The sequence below is a fragment of the Laccaria bicolor genome, genomic scaffold (assembly GCF_000143565.1).
Source record: "Laccaria bicolor S238N-H82 LACBIscaffold_2 genomic scaffold, whole genome shotgun sequence".
In the NCBI taxonomy this organism is placed as follows: domain Eukaryota; kingdom Fungi; phylum Basidiomycota; class Agaricomycetes; order Agaricales; family Hydnangiaceae; genus Laccaria; species Laccaria bicolor.
The window spans coordinates 2565877-2577514 of record NW_001889873.1 but is presented as its reverse complement, the minus strand read 5'-3'; the positions used below and the strand labels follow the sequence as shown (position 1 = coordinate 2577514).

The 11638-nt window shown below is 49.1% G+C and overlaps 6 protein-coding genes across 6 annotated transcripts; 1 reads left to right on the top strand and 5 right to left on the bottom strand.

Annotated features, from left to right (window-relative positions):
• Positions 1 to 14: 14 nt before the first annotated feature.
• On the bottom strand, positions 15 to 1210 carry LACBIDRAFT_187731 (uncharacterized protein). Its single transcript, XM_001874815.1, has 2 exons — positions 821 to 1210; positions 15 to 769 (listed from the first exon to the last, which is right to left on the bottom strand). Exons 1-2 carry the CDS (start codon positions 1200 to 1202, stop codon positions 93 to 95), a joined length of 1059 nt encoding a protein of 352 aa, XP_001874850.1. The 5' UTR covers positions 1203 to 1210; the 3' UTR covers positions 15 to 92.
• Positions 1211 to 1296: 86 nt separating this feature from the next.
• LACBIDRAFT_244075 (uncharacterized protein) lies at positions 1297 to 1853 on the bottom strand (the record flags this gene model as incomplete). Its single annotated transcript, XM_001874814.1, has 2 exons — positions 1297 to 1612; positions 1666 to 1853. Coding segments are annotated over 2 exons (504 nt in total), but the record flags the coding sequence as incomplete, so codon positions are not given.
• Positions 1854 to 2259: 406 nt separating this feature from the next.
• Positions 2260 to 4103, bottom strand: LACBIDRAFT_305971 (uncharacterized protein; the record flags this gene model as incomplete). Its single annotated transcript, XM_001874813.1, has 14 exons — positions 2260 to 2357; positions 2411 to 2506; positions 2558 to 2635; positions 2749 to 2795; positions 2846 to 2964; positions 3018 to 3094; positions 3152 to 3195; positions 3254 to 3378; positions 3428 to 3531; positions 3584 to 3654; positions 3704 to 3831; positions 3886 to 3929; positions 3991 to 3999; positions 4049 to 4103. The coding sequence occupies 14 exons, from the start codon at positions 4101 to 4103 to the stop codon at positions 2260 to 2262; spliced, it is 1095 nt and encodes a 364-aa protein (XP_001874848.1).
• Positions 4104 to 4201: 98 nt separating this feature from the next.
• LACBIDRAFT_305970 (uncharacterized protein) lies at positions 4202 to 5770 on the bottom strand (the record flags this gene model as incomplete). Its single annotated transcript, XM_001874812.1, has 4 exons — positions 4202 to 4598; positions 4650 to 5067; positions 5123 to 5225; positions 5282 to 5770. The coding sequence occupies 4 exons, from the start codon at positions 5768 to 5770 to the stop codon at positions 4202 to 4204; spliced, it is 1407 nt and encodes a 468-aa protein (XP_001874847.1).
• Positions 5771 to 5854: 84 nt separating this feature from the next.
• LACBIDRAFT_182360 (uncharacterized protein) lies at positions 5855 to 7064 on the top strand (the record flags this gene model as incomplete). Its single annotated transcript, XM_001875349.1, has 7 exons — positions 5855 to 5929; positions 5983 to 6006; positions 6055 to 6256; positions 6310 to 6432; positions 6486 to 6659; positions 6709 to 6792; positions 6843 to 7064. The coding sequence occupies 7 exons, from the start codon at positions 5855 to 5857 to the stop codon at positions 6974 to 6976; spliced, it is 816 nt and encodes a 271-aa protein (XP_001875384.1). The 3' UTR covers positions 6977 to 7064.
• A 29-nt stretch (positions 7065 to 7093) lies between these two features.
• Positions 7094 to 10761, bottom strand: LACBIDRAFT_305968 (uncharacterized protein; the record flags this gene model as incomplete). The annotated part of the gene is made up of 4 exons (XM_001874811.1): positions 7094 to 7270; positions 7334 to 8575; positions 8633 to 10275; positions 10326 to 10761. The coding sequence occupies 4 exons, from the start codon at positions 10759 to 10761 to the stop codon at positions 7094 to 7096; spliced, it is 3498 nt and encodes a 1165-aa protein (XP_001874846.1).
• Positions 10762 to 11638: the final 877 nt, after the last annotated feature.

Genomic DNA, 11638 nt, shown 5'->3' with positions numbered 1-11638 from the left:
TAGAATTGTAAATTATACATCTAGCATTCAGTGGAATTACGAGTAAGAATACAAAAGGGGGTTTCATAGAAAAGTGCAGATTTAAAAAATCATCATTTCGCTTTCCTCCCCTTTCGCTTGATCCTCCCATTTGCTTCAGGGATATCGACCTTCCGCTTCCCACCAAAGAGTTTTGCTTGTAATTCCGCAAACTCCGCATCGTCGATCTCTGGAGGAGGTGGAACGCCACGCCGAGATTTTTTGTTTGGTGGCTCTCCATCATCAGCCGCGCTGTGCGCTCTCTTCTTCCCCTTTTCCCGGGATGTTGCTTTAGGTTCAGAATATTTCGCTGCTAGACTGTCGAAAAAGCCGTCCATATTCTTCTTATTCTTCTTCAAAATGAGGGCTTGAAGGGCGGATTCATCATTGTGTTCTGCATCCTCGCCCTGCCCCTTCCCCTTGCCTTTCTCTTTCGCCTTTTTGCGGTCCGTGGCTTTCCCACTCCCATAAAATTCATCCCAAACACCTAGCTCCTTCGCGAGCTTCTCCGCTTCCTTTGCTTCCCTCTCACCCTTCTTCATACGCGCCAATTTGGCCCTCTGATCCTTCACACCTGTCTCCCAAGCGGGCGTTGTTTTTAGTTCGCCTTGGGATATTAAGGAGGAAATGGTGATAGTGAGCCTATCCTCATCCTCGTAAGTCGAATGCGGAATGTAAGTCATTATATCTGCAATAGAGCCGTTCGTTTCAAGATAGGCCGATTTCAAGTCCTCAACTTCTTCTGTAGAGCCTGGCCACATTTCAGAGAGAGGAAACCGGCGGTAAGGACATAGGTACCGACCTTGGTACTCTTTCTTCATTTGGTCAAGTTTGCCGCGAGTGACACCGTCGAACAAATCTTGGAAGTACGTCTCCCACCCATCGTCACCTGAACCCAGTTCAAAACCCTCATTTGTCTCTCCAGTCCTATCGTAGCGTGTTTTTCTCTTTTCATCGCTAAGAACAGCGTAAGCAAAACCAATTTGCTGGAATTTGGTCGACGCGTCTGCCTTGGCCTGCTCAGCCGCTGTGGCATGTTTGTCTGGATGGTAGACAAGGGCGAGACGACGGTAAGCTTTCTTTATAGAATCTGGACTGGCATCTTCTTTCAAATTCAGGACAGCGTATAGGTCGACTGAGGATTCCCCTGGAAAGAACAGGGTTATTGGATCGTTGTTGTCCATGTTGGTGGTACTTAAGCACGAAGATGCATCGTGACCGTAACGCTATATCAACAGGATTCACGTGAGAGTCACTCAACGCGTCTAATTAAATTATTTAAATAAATATCCGGTTAGCAAATTCCTTTTCCACCACCTTTCCATACTCATCTAATCCACCCGTCCACAACGCGTACCACACAGACGCGAAGACAACTCCATAAGCACTCCCTGCCAACACCTGCGCCCATGTGTGGTGTCCAAGCCACACTCTTGACATCATGATCATTACTGCCCAGGGAAATATGATGAGAACTGGTACCACTCTTGAAGCAGAATTCAATGGAAGGGAATGGTGGACGGGGAGATAGGTCGCGGCCAAGAGTATGTAAGCCGCAAAGAAAGTTATTGTTGCTGAATGGGTGCTGGGCATTCTGCAATCAAGGCTGTAAGCCTCGACCCTATAACTCATGCGACTCCACGTTACCCGTAGGACTGCTTTGCCTTTCGACGCAGGACTGCTTCTGGCGGAGGTCGGGGTTGTCGGACGACCCTTTTCACGACCTTGACCGTAAGACTACAGAAGACAGCTCCGATGGAAAAGTAGGCGACGCCTGCCGATCTTGTGTAAAGAACGAAACAAGCAGTCATTCCTGTAACTATAATATTTGTCTGTACAAGTTGTGAGAGCACAAAATAGAGCTGAAAGTGTACTTACTCTGTCAAGGACGGTCATCCACATTTGTAATAGGATTGGCCATCCCATTCTCGACGATGTTGATGAAGGCACAGAGTAAATGAGTTGGATGGAAGATGACGGGGCCAGGGAGACACATCCAAACAACAATACAATTCCACACGCATGAAGATTGTCCAAATTTCCTTCATAAGGTAAAACGAGAGTACACTGGCCAATGACAACCAGCTAATAAAGATTACAACAATCTGTACCGTTAGTACTTACTAGGGCCGGTCCTTTTGGTATAGCATGTGGTAATAGAGTGCGTATTGCGGGGTACTCGCAGAAAGGAATATAAATCCAACCTAAATTCAACCAATAGATCTGAGGGTATTGTCCGAATCATTCAATGGATATCCGAGGGCCTAGTGGGGCCCCTGATTGGTATGCTTGATTCGAGCTGGCCTTTTCGCCGGCAAGTTTTGGCCGACTAGGGACAGCTGAAAAAGAAAGGAAGTTTAAATAGCATGGCGGAAAAAGACCAAAGCCTTACCATTGATTTTGGAAGCCTGCAGCCCTCGGTCAAAATCAGCGAAGCATCGAAGGCCCACAGCAAATGTCCCAATAAGTAAAATGAAGGCAACGATCGCTATGGGTTTCTCTAAGCAATCAGCTGTCATGTCAAAAGACGTAAACGCACTGAAAACAGTAAGAGTGGCTCGTGTCGTTTGGTACTGGGCTTGGGATGAAGGTTCATAAAATCGAACGAGTTTATATACTTCAATCGTGGTTGAGAAGGGACAGCTGTTTAACAAAACATTCACTCACAAACTTGGGTTTAAAGAGAGGACGAGTTAGCAGTATGACGAATGACATCGCATATGAACTCACAGTAGCTCGAAGCCGCCAACATCATCACCAACGAGATGGACATTATCCTAACGAAAGCGTCAGGTGAGCTACAAGGTCACATGTGATAGCCTCGTACCACTTCACTTCGCGCTGTACCGCCAAGCCACAAAGAATTAACAGGATAAGGACCACGGGAATCGCAGCGATTGTAACACCATATTCCGCCGAGTTGCGTTGAAGTACAACGATGAGAAGCTATCCATTGATTAATAGATCTTATGATGATGATATTGAAGTAAATAAATCACCTGCATGGTAACACCACTGAAAAAGAAGAAATCGAACTTGAGGAGGCAGATCATGATCTGGTACCATTGATACATTGCTAACCAGGCATGTTAGATATGATTTCCGAATGAAAGCGGCTGGAGTTCAGACGCACTCTTCATCTTGGGGTTGGCGCCTACAACATGGAAAATTGCCCAACTGCAAAAGTGAAGGAGTATGAGATCCGAAGAGGGAAAGAAAAGATGACTGTTCTGACCCAAACTCTGCGTATAGCTTCCTAACGAAGAAGATCATAAGGAACCAGGAGAGCCCAATGACGCAAGGTGCAACAATAAGGAAAGGTTGAATCTTGGCCCATAGCGTTCCAGAACCGCCACAGTCCTACTTTTCCATGACTTGCAGCCGATAAAAGTTAAAGGGTATCACGCACAGTGAAGCTTTCTTCTGAACCACAATCATCTCCAAGCGTAACGAGAGCTGATTTTGTTTGGTGAACCTGAAGGGCCGCAGAAACCACGAGTGCGAGATGAAAAACTACGGCAGCCCAATAAGCATATTTCCAAGCTCGATGTCTTCTACCACGCACTTAAAAGTCCTATCAGCTGGATGATATTGCGGAGGCGCAAGGCATCAAATGCCATGAAAAGTTCGAAGAGCCTGCGCAGTTGTTCATAACGTTATCGGGCCGAAGAGAAGGATGACACACTCTGCCAATGCAAAAAGGGCCAAGTAACATGGTAAGGTCTGCGTAAAACGTGAATTTTTGTCCCACGTCGTGACGAGGGAGACATGTACCGTATATTTCCCCTCATGTAAATCAACATGCTCATCAACCTAATGCTGCGGTGTAAACGTCCCGCTAGCAAGAAAATCAAAGGTATTGCAGACCTTATTGAAGGTAATTCCAACCATCACCAACACTACGATTGCCTCTATTGTGGATCATCATGTCAACAGTGAAGAACGTTGAAGCTAGGACGAGTTGGTACTGACGAATTGTTACTGAAAGGAATGACTGTCAGCAGGTCCAAACCGAAATTGTGATGCTCACCTGTCCCTATAAATGCCCGCTGCGCCTTTGTGGCGAGCAACGGTTCGACGGCCATGGTGAAGGGGAACGCAGAGATGGGAAAACAGAGTGAAGGATCAAGATGAATGCCAAGTATAGTAAGTCAATGATGTTGACCTGACACGTGACATGTATCTAAAATTGGACGTCCTCCTCGATACACCTCACCACAGCCTTTGCTGTGTGCAACTCTTCTTTCCAAAGCATTTCAATATTCTCGTACATCCATTTTCCCCAGTCAACCGTGCACTCAGAAGCCCTTCTTTTTACTTGAACAACTCCGGCCTCGGCCTCCCGGATTATTGCGTTGCAGATGCTTAACAGTGTAGCCTTCCACAACGCCTCATTTTGTTCTGAAATGATCTCCCGTTCCCCGAGCGTCGCCTTCCTCCATTCGTCGAGGACCTCATCTGAGTTCTCGGGAAGGTCGGAGTCAGCGCCCAGTTCTGACAGGACATGGTAAAGCCGAAGAGTCGTGATGAGGCGATACGATGGATGGGCCGGCGCTGGAGACGTATGTATGGACCAGTTTCTGTGAAATATGGTTAGTCATCATGCAGCAAATGGTCTGGTTTGACAGCACCCCCAATACCCTTCCGCTTCCAGCCAATCCTTCATCCACAGTCCAAGGTTGCCTTTTCCCTCGATCAACCACTCAATCGCTTGCCCGACGTCAACGTCGGCTTGAGCGGTTCCCTCAAGTAACTCGCGCTCTGTCGCCCGAGTGAGGAAACCATACTCCACAAAAAGTGTGCAGTTCGAATGTGACCCATATTTCAAAAATAACTCCTGGCCAGGCAACGCCCAGTTGTCTCCAGGCGAAAGAAAGGTAAGATCTTCCGTTCCTTTCTTACCTGGGGCCACGTTCGTGACGTTTTTGGGCGTCGACAAAGGCGTTGATTGCGTGGTGTGGTTTGCAAAATCCAATATAGGGCAGAGTGTCATGTTGTCGGGGTCAGACTGAGTTTTTTTGAGGCGGTGATATATGCACCGTGTGTTGACTGCGTCATATAGTAAGAGCTGATCTAGACCCCGAGGGAGAGCAGAGGTACGGACCGTTCAGCCATGCCCAGAGAAAGTTCCGTTGTAAGTCAACGTTTGAGACGGGCGCTTCTGCAGGGCGATACGACATCTTGGCTTGGACATGTGAATTTTCTTGCTGCATTCACGAATCAGCCTAGAGTAATAAATACGGTAAGTGGACGTGAGACGAACTAGGTATGCGGAAACTTTTTCCCAGTCAGCGTAAAAAGTTGTTGCAACTCGTTCAAGATCGCGGACGACACGAGGAGGGAGGAGGGCTAGTAGATGGGATTCAACCGAATTTTCATTACGCTCGACGCGTTCTTTCCACAACCAGGTCAAGGGGTGGGCATGAAAGCTGCTGGGGAGGACGGAGATATATGGACCAAAGAGGGGATCCGTGGAAGGGAGGTGATCAAGGGGGCGATAGAGAAGTAAATGTAGGGAGACGAGCTGTGTACCAGAGAGGACAGGCTTAGGTGGATAATGTGGTTGAAGAGTGTTGCAGTTGAGCAGGGCGGAGGCAGGCACGATGAAAATAGGGGTTGCGGGGGGAATGCGACGAACAGCGACAAGACCATAACCAGCGCCGGGAATTTCTCTGGGCTCGACTGGGAGTGTAGATGTCTCCATTCCATGGCCATCCAACCACGAGAGTAAACTTGGCCACAGCCTGGGCATTGGGAGGTCGCTCATCGCTGTCAGCTTTTGGCTTGCTCGAGCCGGCGCATCGTGGTCCCTTCCTTTCCTGGTCACTCCATCATCATGTCCATTTTCAACGCGTCCCGTCTCATAGGAAAAACAGTCCTTGTTACCGGTGCCAGTAGCGGCATTGGCGCCGTTGGTTTCTCCCCTCTGTCCTCCCCTTTCACTTACTCATTTTGTCTTCACAGGCGACGGCCATCTTATTCGCCAGAGTGCGCTCTTTTCATGTCACTCACAATCACAGCTCAAAATAGCTCCAGGGTGGCGCAAACGTCATCCTAGTCGCTCGGCGTGCAGACGCTCTATCTCGCGTCTCAGACGCCTGTCTCGCCGCCCATAAGGAATCTGGTCTTATTGACGGTGGGAAGTTCGCGACCGTGCAGTTGGATGTGTCCGATAGAACACAGGTTGCCGCGTTGTGGAGCAAGGTCCCCCAAGATCTTCGTGATGTTGATATCCTTGGTAGATCCTCAACTTCCTTATTATGCGCATATAACTTGACGCCTTCGCAACAGTAAACAATGCTGGATTCGTCTTGGGAGTTGAGCACGTTGGAGAGATCGCCGATGCAGACATAGACAGCATGTTTGCCACCAATGTCTTCGGCCTTATTTCTATGACCCAGCTCTTGGTCAAAGGTGCGCGAATTTTCGTGCTTTAACACTCATCTTTCATTGATCATGCGATCCAGATTTCAAAGCCAAAAAATCTGGTCATGTCATTAACCTTGGATCAATTGCAGGCATCGAGCCATACGCAGGAGGCAGCATCTATACAGCAACTAAACATGCCGTCAATGCCTTCACTGGCTCTTTGATGCGTGAACTTGTCAACACACCCATTCGAGTTACGGAAATTCAGCCAGGTAACACTTCATACCACTGTCCGTAAATATTCATCTGATGCCCATCAAGGCATGGTCGAGACTGAATTTTCTATCATCCGATATCGAGGTGATACTAGTGCAGCCAAGAAAGTTTATCAAGGCCTTCAACCCCGTGAGTGCCCCTTCTTTTACCAATGAACTTCTCTTCACACCCAAATTCAGTCACAGCAGAGGACATTGCCGAAGAGATTGTATGGGTAGCAGCACGCCCACCTCACGTTAATATTGCCTCGATGCTGGTCTTCCCGACCAACCAAGCCAGTGCTGGAATCAAGTATTCAGAGCCGAGCAAGTGAGGATTGTTCCGAAAGCACGACATGCAATAATATCCACCAAGTGTACATAGATAACCCACCCCTTACGTCTAGATATAGAATGCAACTGAAAAACGACAATGGGTGAATCTATTCGGGCTATGACTTTGTTTTTTTGCTCTTCGACCTTGTGTTCTTCACCACTACCACTTCCTCGACGGGCTCATCATCGTCATTGTCATAGACGAACTTCTTGACTGTGATGTTTTGCTGCACAAGGTCAGCGAGAGGCGAATCAGCGTTGGGTAGATTTCCTAGGGTGTCTAATCGCGCAGCCTAAGAAAAGCCGTCGCATCAACATCTGGTCCACAAGCTCAAGTAACAAGAAAAAGCGCCCACCTTAGCCGTCAATGCCAAACATCCCTTCACTGATCTATTCTCTTTGGAAGGCTGTCGGGTACCAAGCTTGACCTCGTCCAAAAATACAGTGGTATACAACCCTTGGTCCCATTTCACTCGCCGTTTCGGAAGGTCCAAGATGTTCTCCTCTCCCGATTCCTGAAGGAACAATCTATGTCGCCTCTCAACATCAGGGGTTTCATAATCCTCTTCATCTCCAGCACCCCGTCGGTGCCGAGCAAGCGGACTTCCCTGATATTGATCTTCCACAGAACTGGAATGTCCATCACTCTGACCTTCAATGTCACTCGAACCGATGAAATCCGACTCACTCCTCCGAGCTCGTCGGGCTGCTCGTTCCTTTCGCCCCTTTTCCTTTTCGTCCTGTTGTCGCTGTGAAATTGTCCGTACTTTGACGAGGGGACTCTCCGGCCTCACTCCCTCCCTTCTGATTACCTCTGTTTCCAACTTGGCGGCAAGATATACCTGGTTTCGGACAGTATTGGATGTCGTCAGAGCTTTCAAAGCTGTCGCGCTCATGCCTGCGAAGGCGTCATCTGATCGGGAAACGGTCCGACGGGAAACCTTCCGTCGTGGTTGGGTTGCCCCCGTGGTGCCGTCACTAACTATGCCAGTGTCAGATGTTGCTTGCAGGGTTCTGCGGAGGCGAGTTGTTCGCCGGACACCTTCTGACAGTGTCGCAGGTGGAAGCGGTCCAGCAGGCAAAGGTTCTGGTGATTGGCTACGTCGAGGATCTTGGTCTACTGCCGGTTCCTGTGGGGGTTCATCGATTATCTTTGGCATGGCATCTTCCTGAATATTGCCTTCAGGGGAGACCGAGGAATGTGATTCGGCCACTGTAGTGAAAAGGGAAGGGTCTGCTGGCGGCCGGCTCTCGCTGGAAGAAGAGGGTGGTTCTCGGTCAACAACCCGTCTGATCCTCAGCTCTCCAAAAGGTTCATTGTTGTCTGTAATGGACTTGGTCGGAGTGGTATTATATTTAGATGATACTCCACCGCGCGCGCTTGATGCGGGCGGATTTTTGGTAATAACAACTTGAGGAACCTTCCTTAACATTACCGTTCGTGGTTTGGTGGGAGAAGAACTTTCCGGTCCCCGTTTACGCTTGAGGATAGATGTCGTGTCCACAGGTTTGACATGAATTGTGGAGCTGACAGGTCGCTTCAGGAGATCGGGGCGACGGGGATCATTACCAGTCACTCTATCATTCATTGTTTGAACCTTTGACGTCTTCAAAATAGACACAGGAAAAGCAGACAAATAATTTATTAGACTTACCGTGCCAGGCTTTGAAAGATCAACAGTTCTCATAGGAGTGGGTATGACGGTCGCTTGTTGTACTCGAATTTTAGCTTCAGCTGGTCTGGCGTATGGCTTAACACCCATCCTTGGAATCCTGCTTGTGAGGTGCTTCAGCGCGGACTTGGGAGCAACTTGCTTCTCGGCTTCCTCTGGTTTAGACAGAGATACTGAAGGTACGAGAGGGAAGGGCAATTTGACAGCTTGAGTGGAAGGGGCACTGAGATTGGCGTTAGTGGCAGGTGCGACTTTCGCCGGACGGGAAGAGCCGACGACTATTCTCTGTTTATCACCCCGCCCAACGTCGTGTTGTGAAGAAGCCTTAGGCTCTTTCGATGAAGCACGGACCGGACTTCCCAAGCAAAATCCTGTTCGAACCTCAGACGTAGAAGCGACGGGAGAATCAACGATCAACACCCGTCTGGCGGGGGTTGAAACGCTGAAAAGAGGCGCCCGGGGCATTGCGTCGGCCTTGTAACCAAGAAGTGCTGCTTTCTGCGGTGATAAATGCCCTTGCGCAATCGCTTCTTCAACAGGAATCCTTCGAGCTGGGGTGTTGGTGGTATCGTTCGGGTCAGGAGCTTGCAGTCGAAACTTGGCCGGGGAGCTCGCTCTCACAGGGCTAGAAAATCGAACAGGGCTTATAAATCGGGAGGGTGTGCGTGGTGCTAGCGTGGTTTGAAAAGGAGCGAGGGTGGAGAATGATAGCATAACACGAGGGGCAGAGAATTCGGTATCAGTTCTGGACGATCCGTCGCTTGTCGAGGGTATTAGTTGCGTTAAAACGTTGGTAGAAGCGGGTGAAAGAGAGCCCAATTCACGGCTAAATGAAGTTCCTGCCTTCCCTGGGCTTCGACCCTCCCCTGCCACAACGCCTCCTACCTTTTGCGTAGGCAAAAGCATTTTTATATCCTCTTCACTCTGTGAATCCTCGACAATTTCCTCGGGTAACATAACGCTTGCCCTCTTTTTCCTTCTGGTACGGGCAGGTGATGGAACCGCAAGTTTAGGTAATGGTGCAAAAAGGGCGCATTCTGCGTTAGGTACGGCAGATGGCTGTGGCGTAACACTTTGGCGAGCTCGAGCTGAACGTCGCAAGGGAGTAGGCGTTTCATGGACGCCGGCATCGCGAGGTGGCATCAAGTTATTCATTCCAACGTTGCCTTCGGCGCCCTCGCAGGTGGGGTTGCAGGGACTGCGCATCAACGCGTCCTCTGCTATGACTTTATCAGAATCCACGAGTACTGGAGGAGGAATGCTCAGAGTAGCGCTCGGAATATCAAGGAGCGATACACCCGGTGAGCGAGAGAGTAAATCATCAACAGATGAGCTGATCGGCTCCGGTCGAAAAAGATCACGAGTAGTATTCACCTTTCCATGAGCAGGTGTGCCTGGAAAAGAGTCGAAAGAAAGTAGATCGTCTAGTTGTGTCCGCGACGGCTGTGGTTGATTTAAATCAGCCGAATTCAATGGAAAACTTCGAATTTCTGAAGAGGGACGTTCTTCGGAACGGGATGTAGAAAAGTCGGGATTGAGTTTCCTTGGAGCTGCTGAGGGACTGGGTGGTGGTGAGGGATTGTCAAGGGCTCGCGTTATTCTGTCAGCCAAGGCAGATGACGGTTCTGCACGGCCAGATGTAAGGATTTGGGTGGTAGTAAACAATGAAACGCACCATCCGGTAGAGGCGTCCCAGGACGAGGCGTTCCTGGACCCGAATCGCCTGACACGCCCTCGTCATCTGATTCATTCACAAGTTGCTCCTCTACGCGTTCCAGATCATCGGAATCTTCGGTAGAATACGCATCTTGAGGGTTTATTGAAGGCGGCCGTGGACTGGACAGCCTTGGGGAGCGTCGAAGTGGAGTGATTTGGGGTGGGGGAAATAATGAGACTTGCTCGGCAACAAATCTGCGCTCTGGGGATGACAAAGGGCCAAAATGTAATCTAGCCGATTCTCCATTAAATGCGTCGCTGTCAGAAGATGAAGAAAGAGCAGGTGAAGCGGTGCCGTTGTTAGTGTGGGCAAGGTGTATGTGCGTAAGATTTGATTGCAGGATAAATTCATCGGAGACGATGTCGCTGTCGATTCTGCTGTTGTCGCTGTCCATAGAAGAGAAGGTCAACGGCAAAGACGTCTGTTTAGCATGAGCACGACCACAGCAAGAGAAGGAGGAGGAAACCTTCGAGTTTAACAATCACAAACAATAGCTAACTAACTAAACACGACCATCACCTGACTTGGTGACTCCTGCGTGACTCTCTCGAAATTCATCACTGGCACTTTCTGTTATTTTCCGACTTGGTCAAGTTTTCTAGCGTCTGGGCTTGCTGTTCGATCTGCGTTTTCATTTGGCTTAGTAGCGTGCTTTGATCCAACTCTTCTCTGTTGCTTCCTTCGACTTTCCGAGTTGGGCTCAATGGAGCAAGGCGACGCCTCTTATACGATGTCCTCCCATGTCGGTAATCTGTCAACAAGCGATCGTCAAACTCGATGGGCCTGTACGTGCCACCGGAACGATTCATGCTCCTTCCTTTCTCCCTTGAATCTATCGAAGGGGACGTTGTCGATGCCTCGCTCCACCGTTTTCCCGACATACCAGGTTTGACCGCGGTAGAGTTGTGCAAGTTGGCTTCTTCCTGTTTGATAGACATCATCGCGACTTCAAGCCTTTCATCGATCGTCCGCGATACTTCTGTTTTGAACATGTCAATCACGTCTAGCCAGACGTTCCCGATTGCTTCGAAGCTCTCCTCGACATTTTGCTTCAACTGAGCTTGTTTTAGCAAAGAATCGGCCAGAGAAGACGAGATATTGGTTGGGGCCATGTTAGGTATCTGTGACAGAGCCGATGCGATATTATTATAAGTCTGGAAGTTGATCTCCTCCTTTCTCTGAGCTTCCTTCAGCTGATTGACTTCACTTGTGAGTCTGATGTTCAACGGAGTTAATACTGGACAAAGTGGACTTCTCAAGACGAACCTAGC

Coding starts and splice junctions, on each gene's coding strand:
- LACBIDRAFT_187731 (XM_001874815.1), bottom strand. CDS start 1,202: ATGGACAACAACGATCCAATAACCCTGTTCTTTCCAGGGGAATCCTCA. Junction 770..820: donor AATGAAGAAAGAGTACCAAG/GTCGGTACCTAT, acceptor AAATGTGGCCAG/GCTCTACAGAAGAAGTTGAG.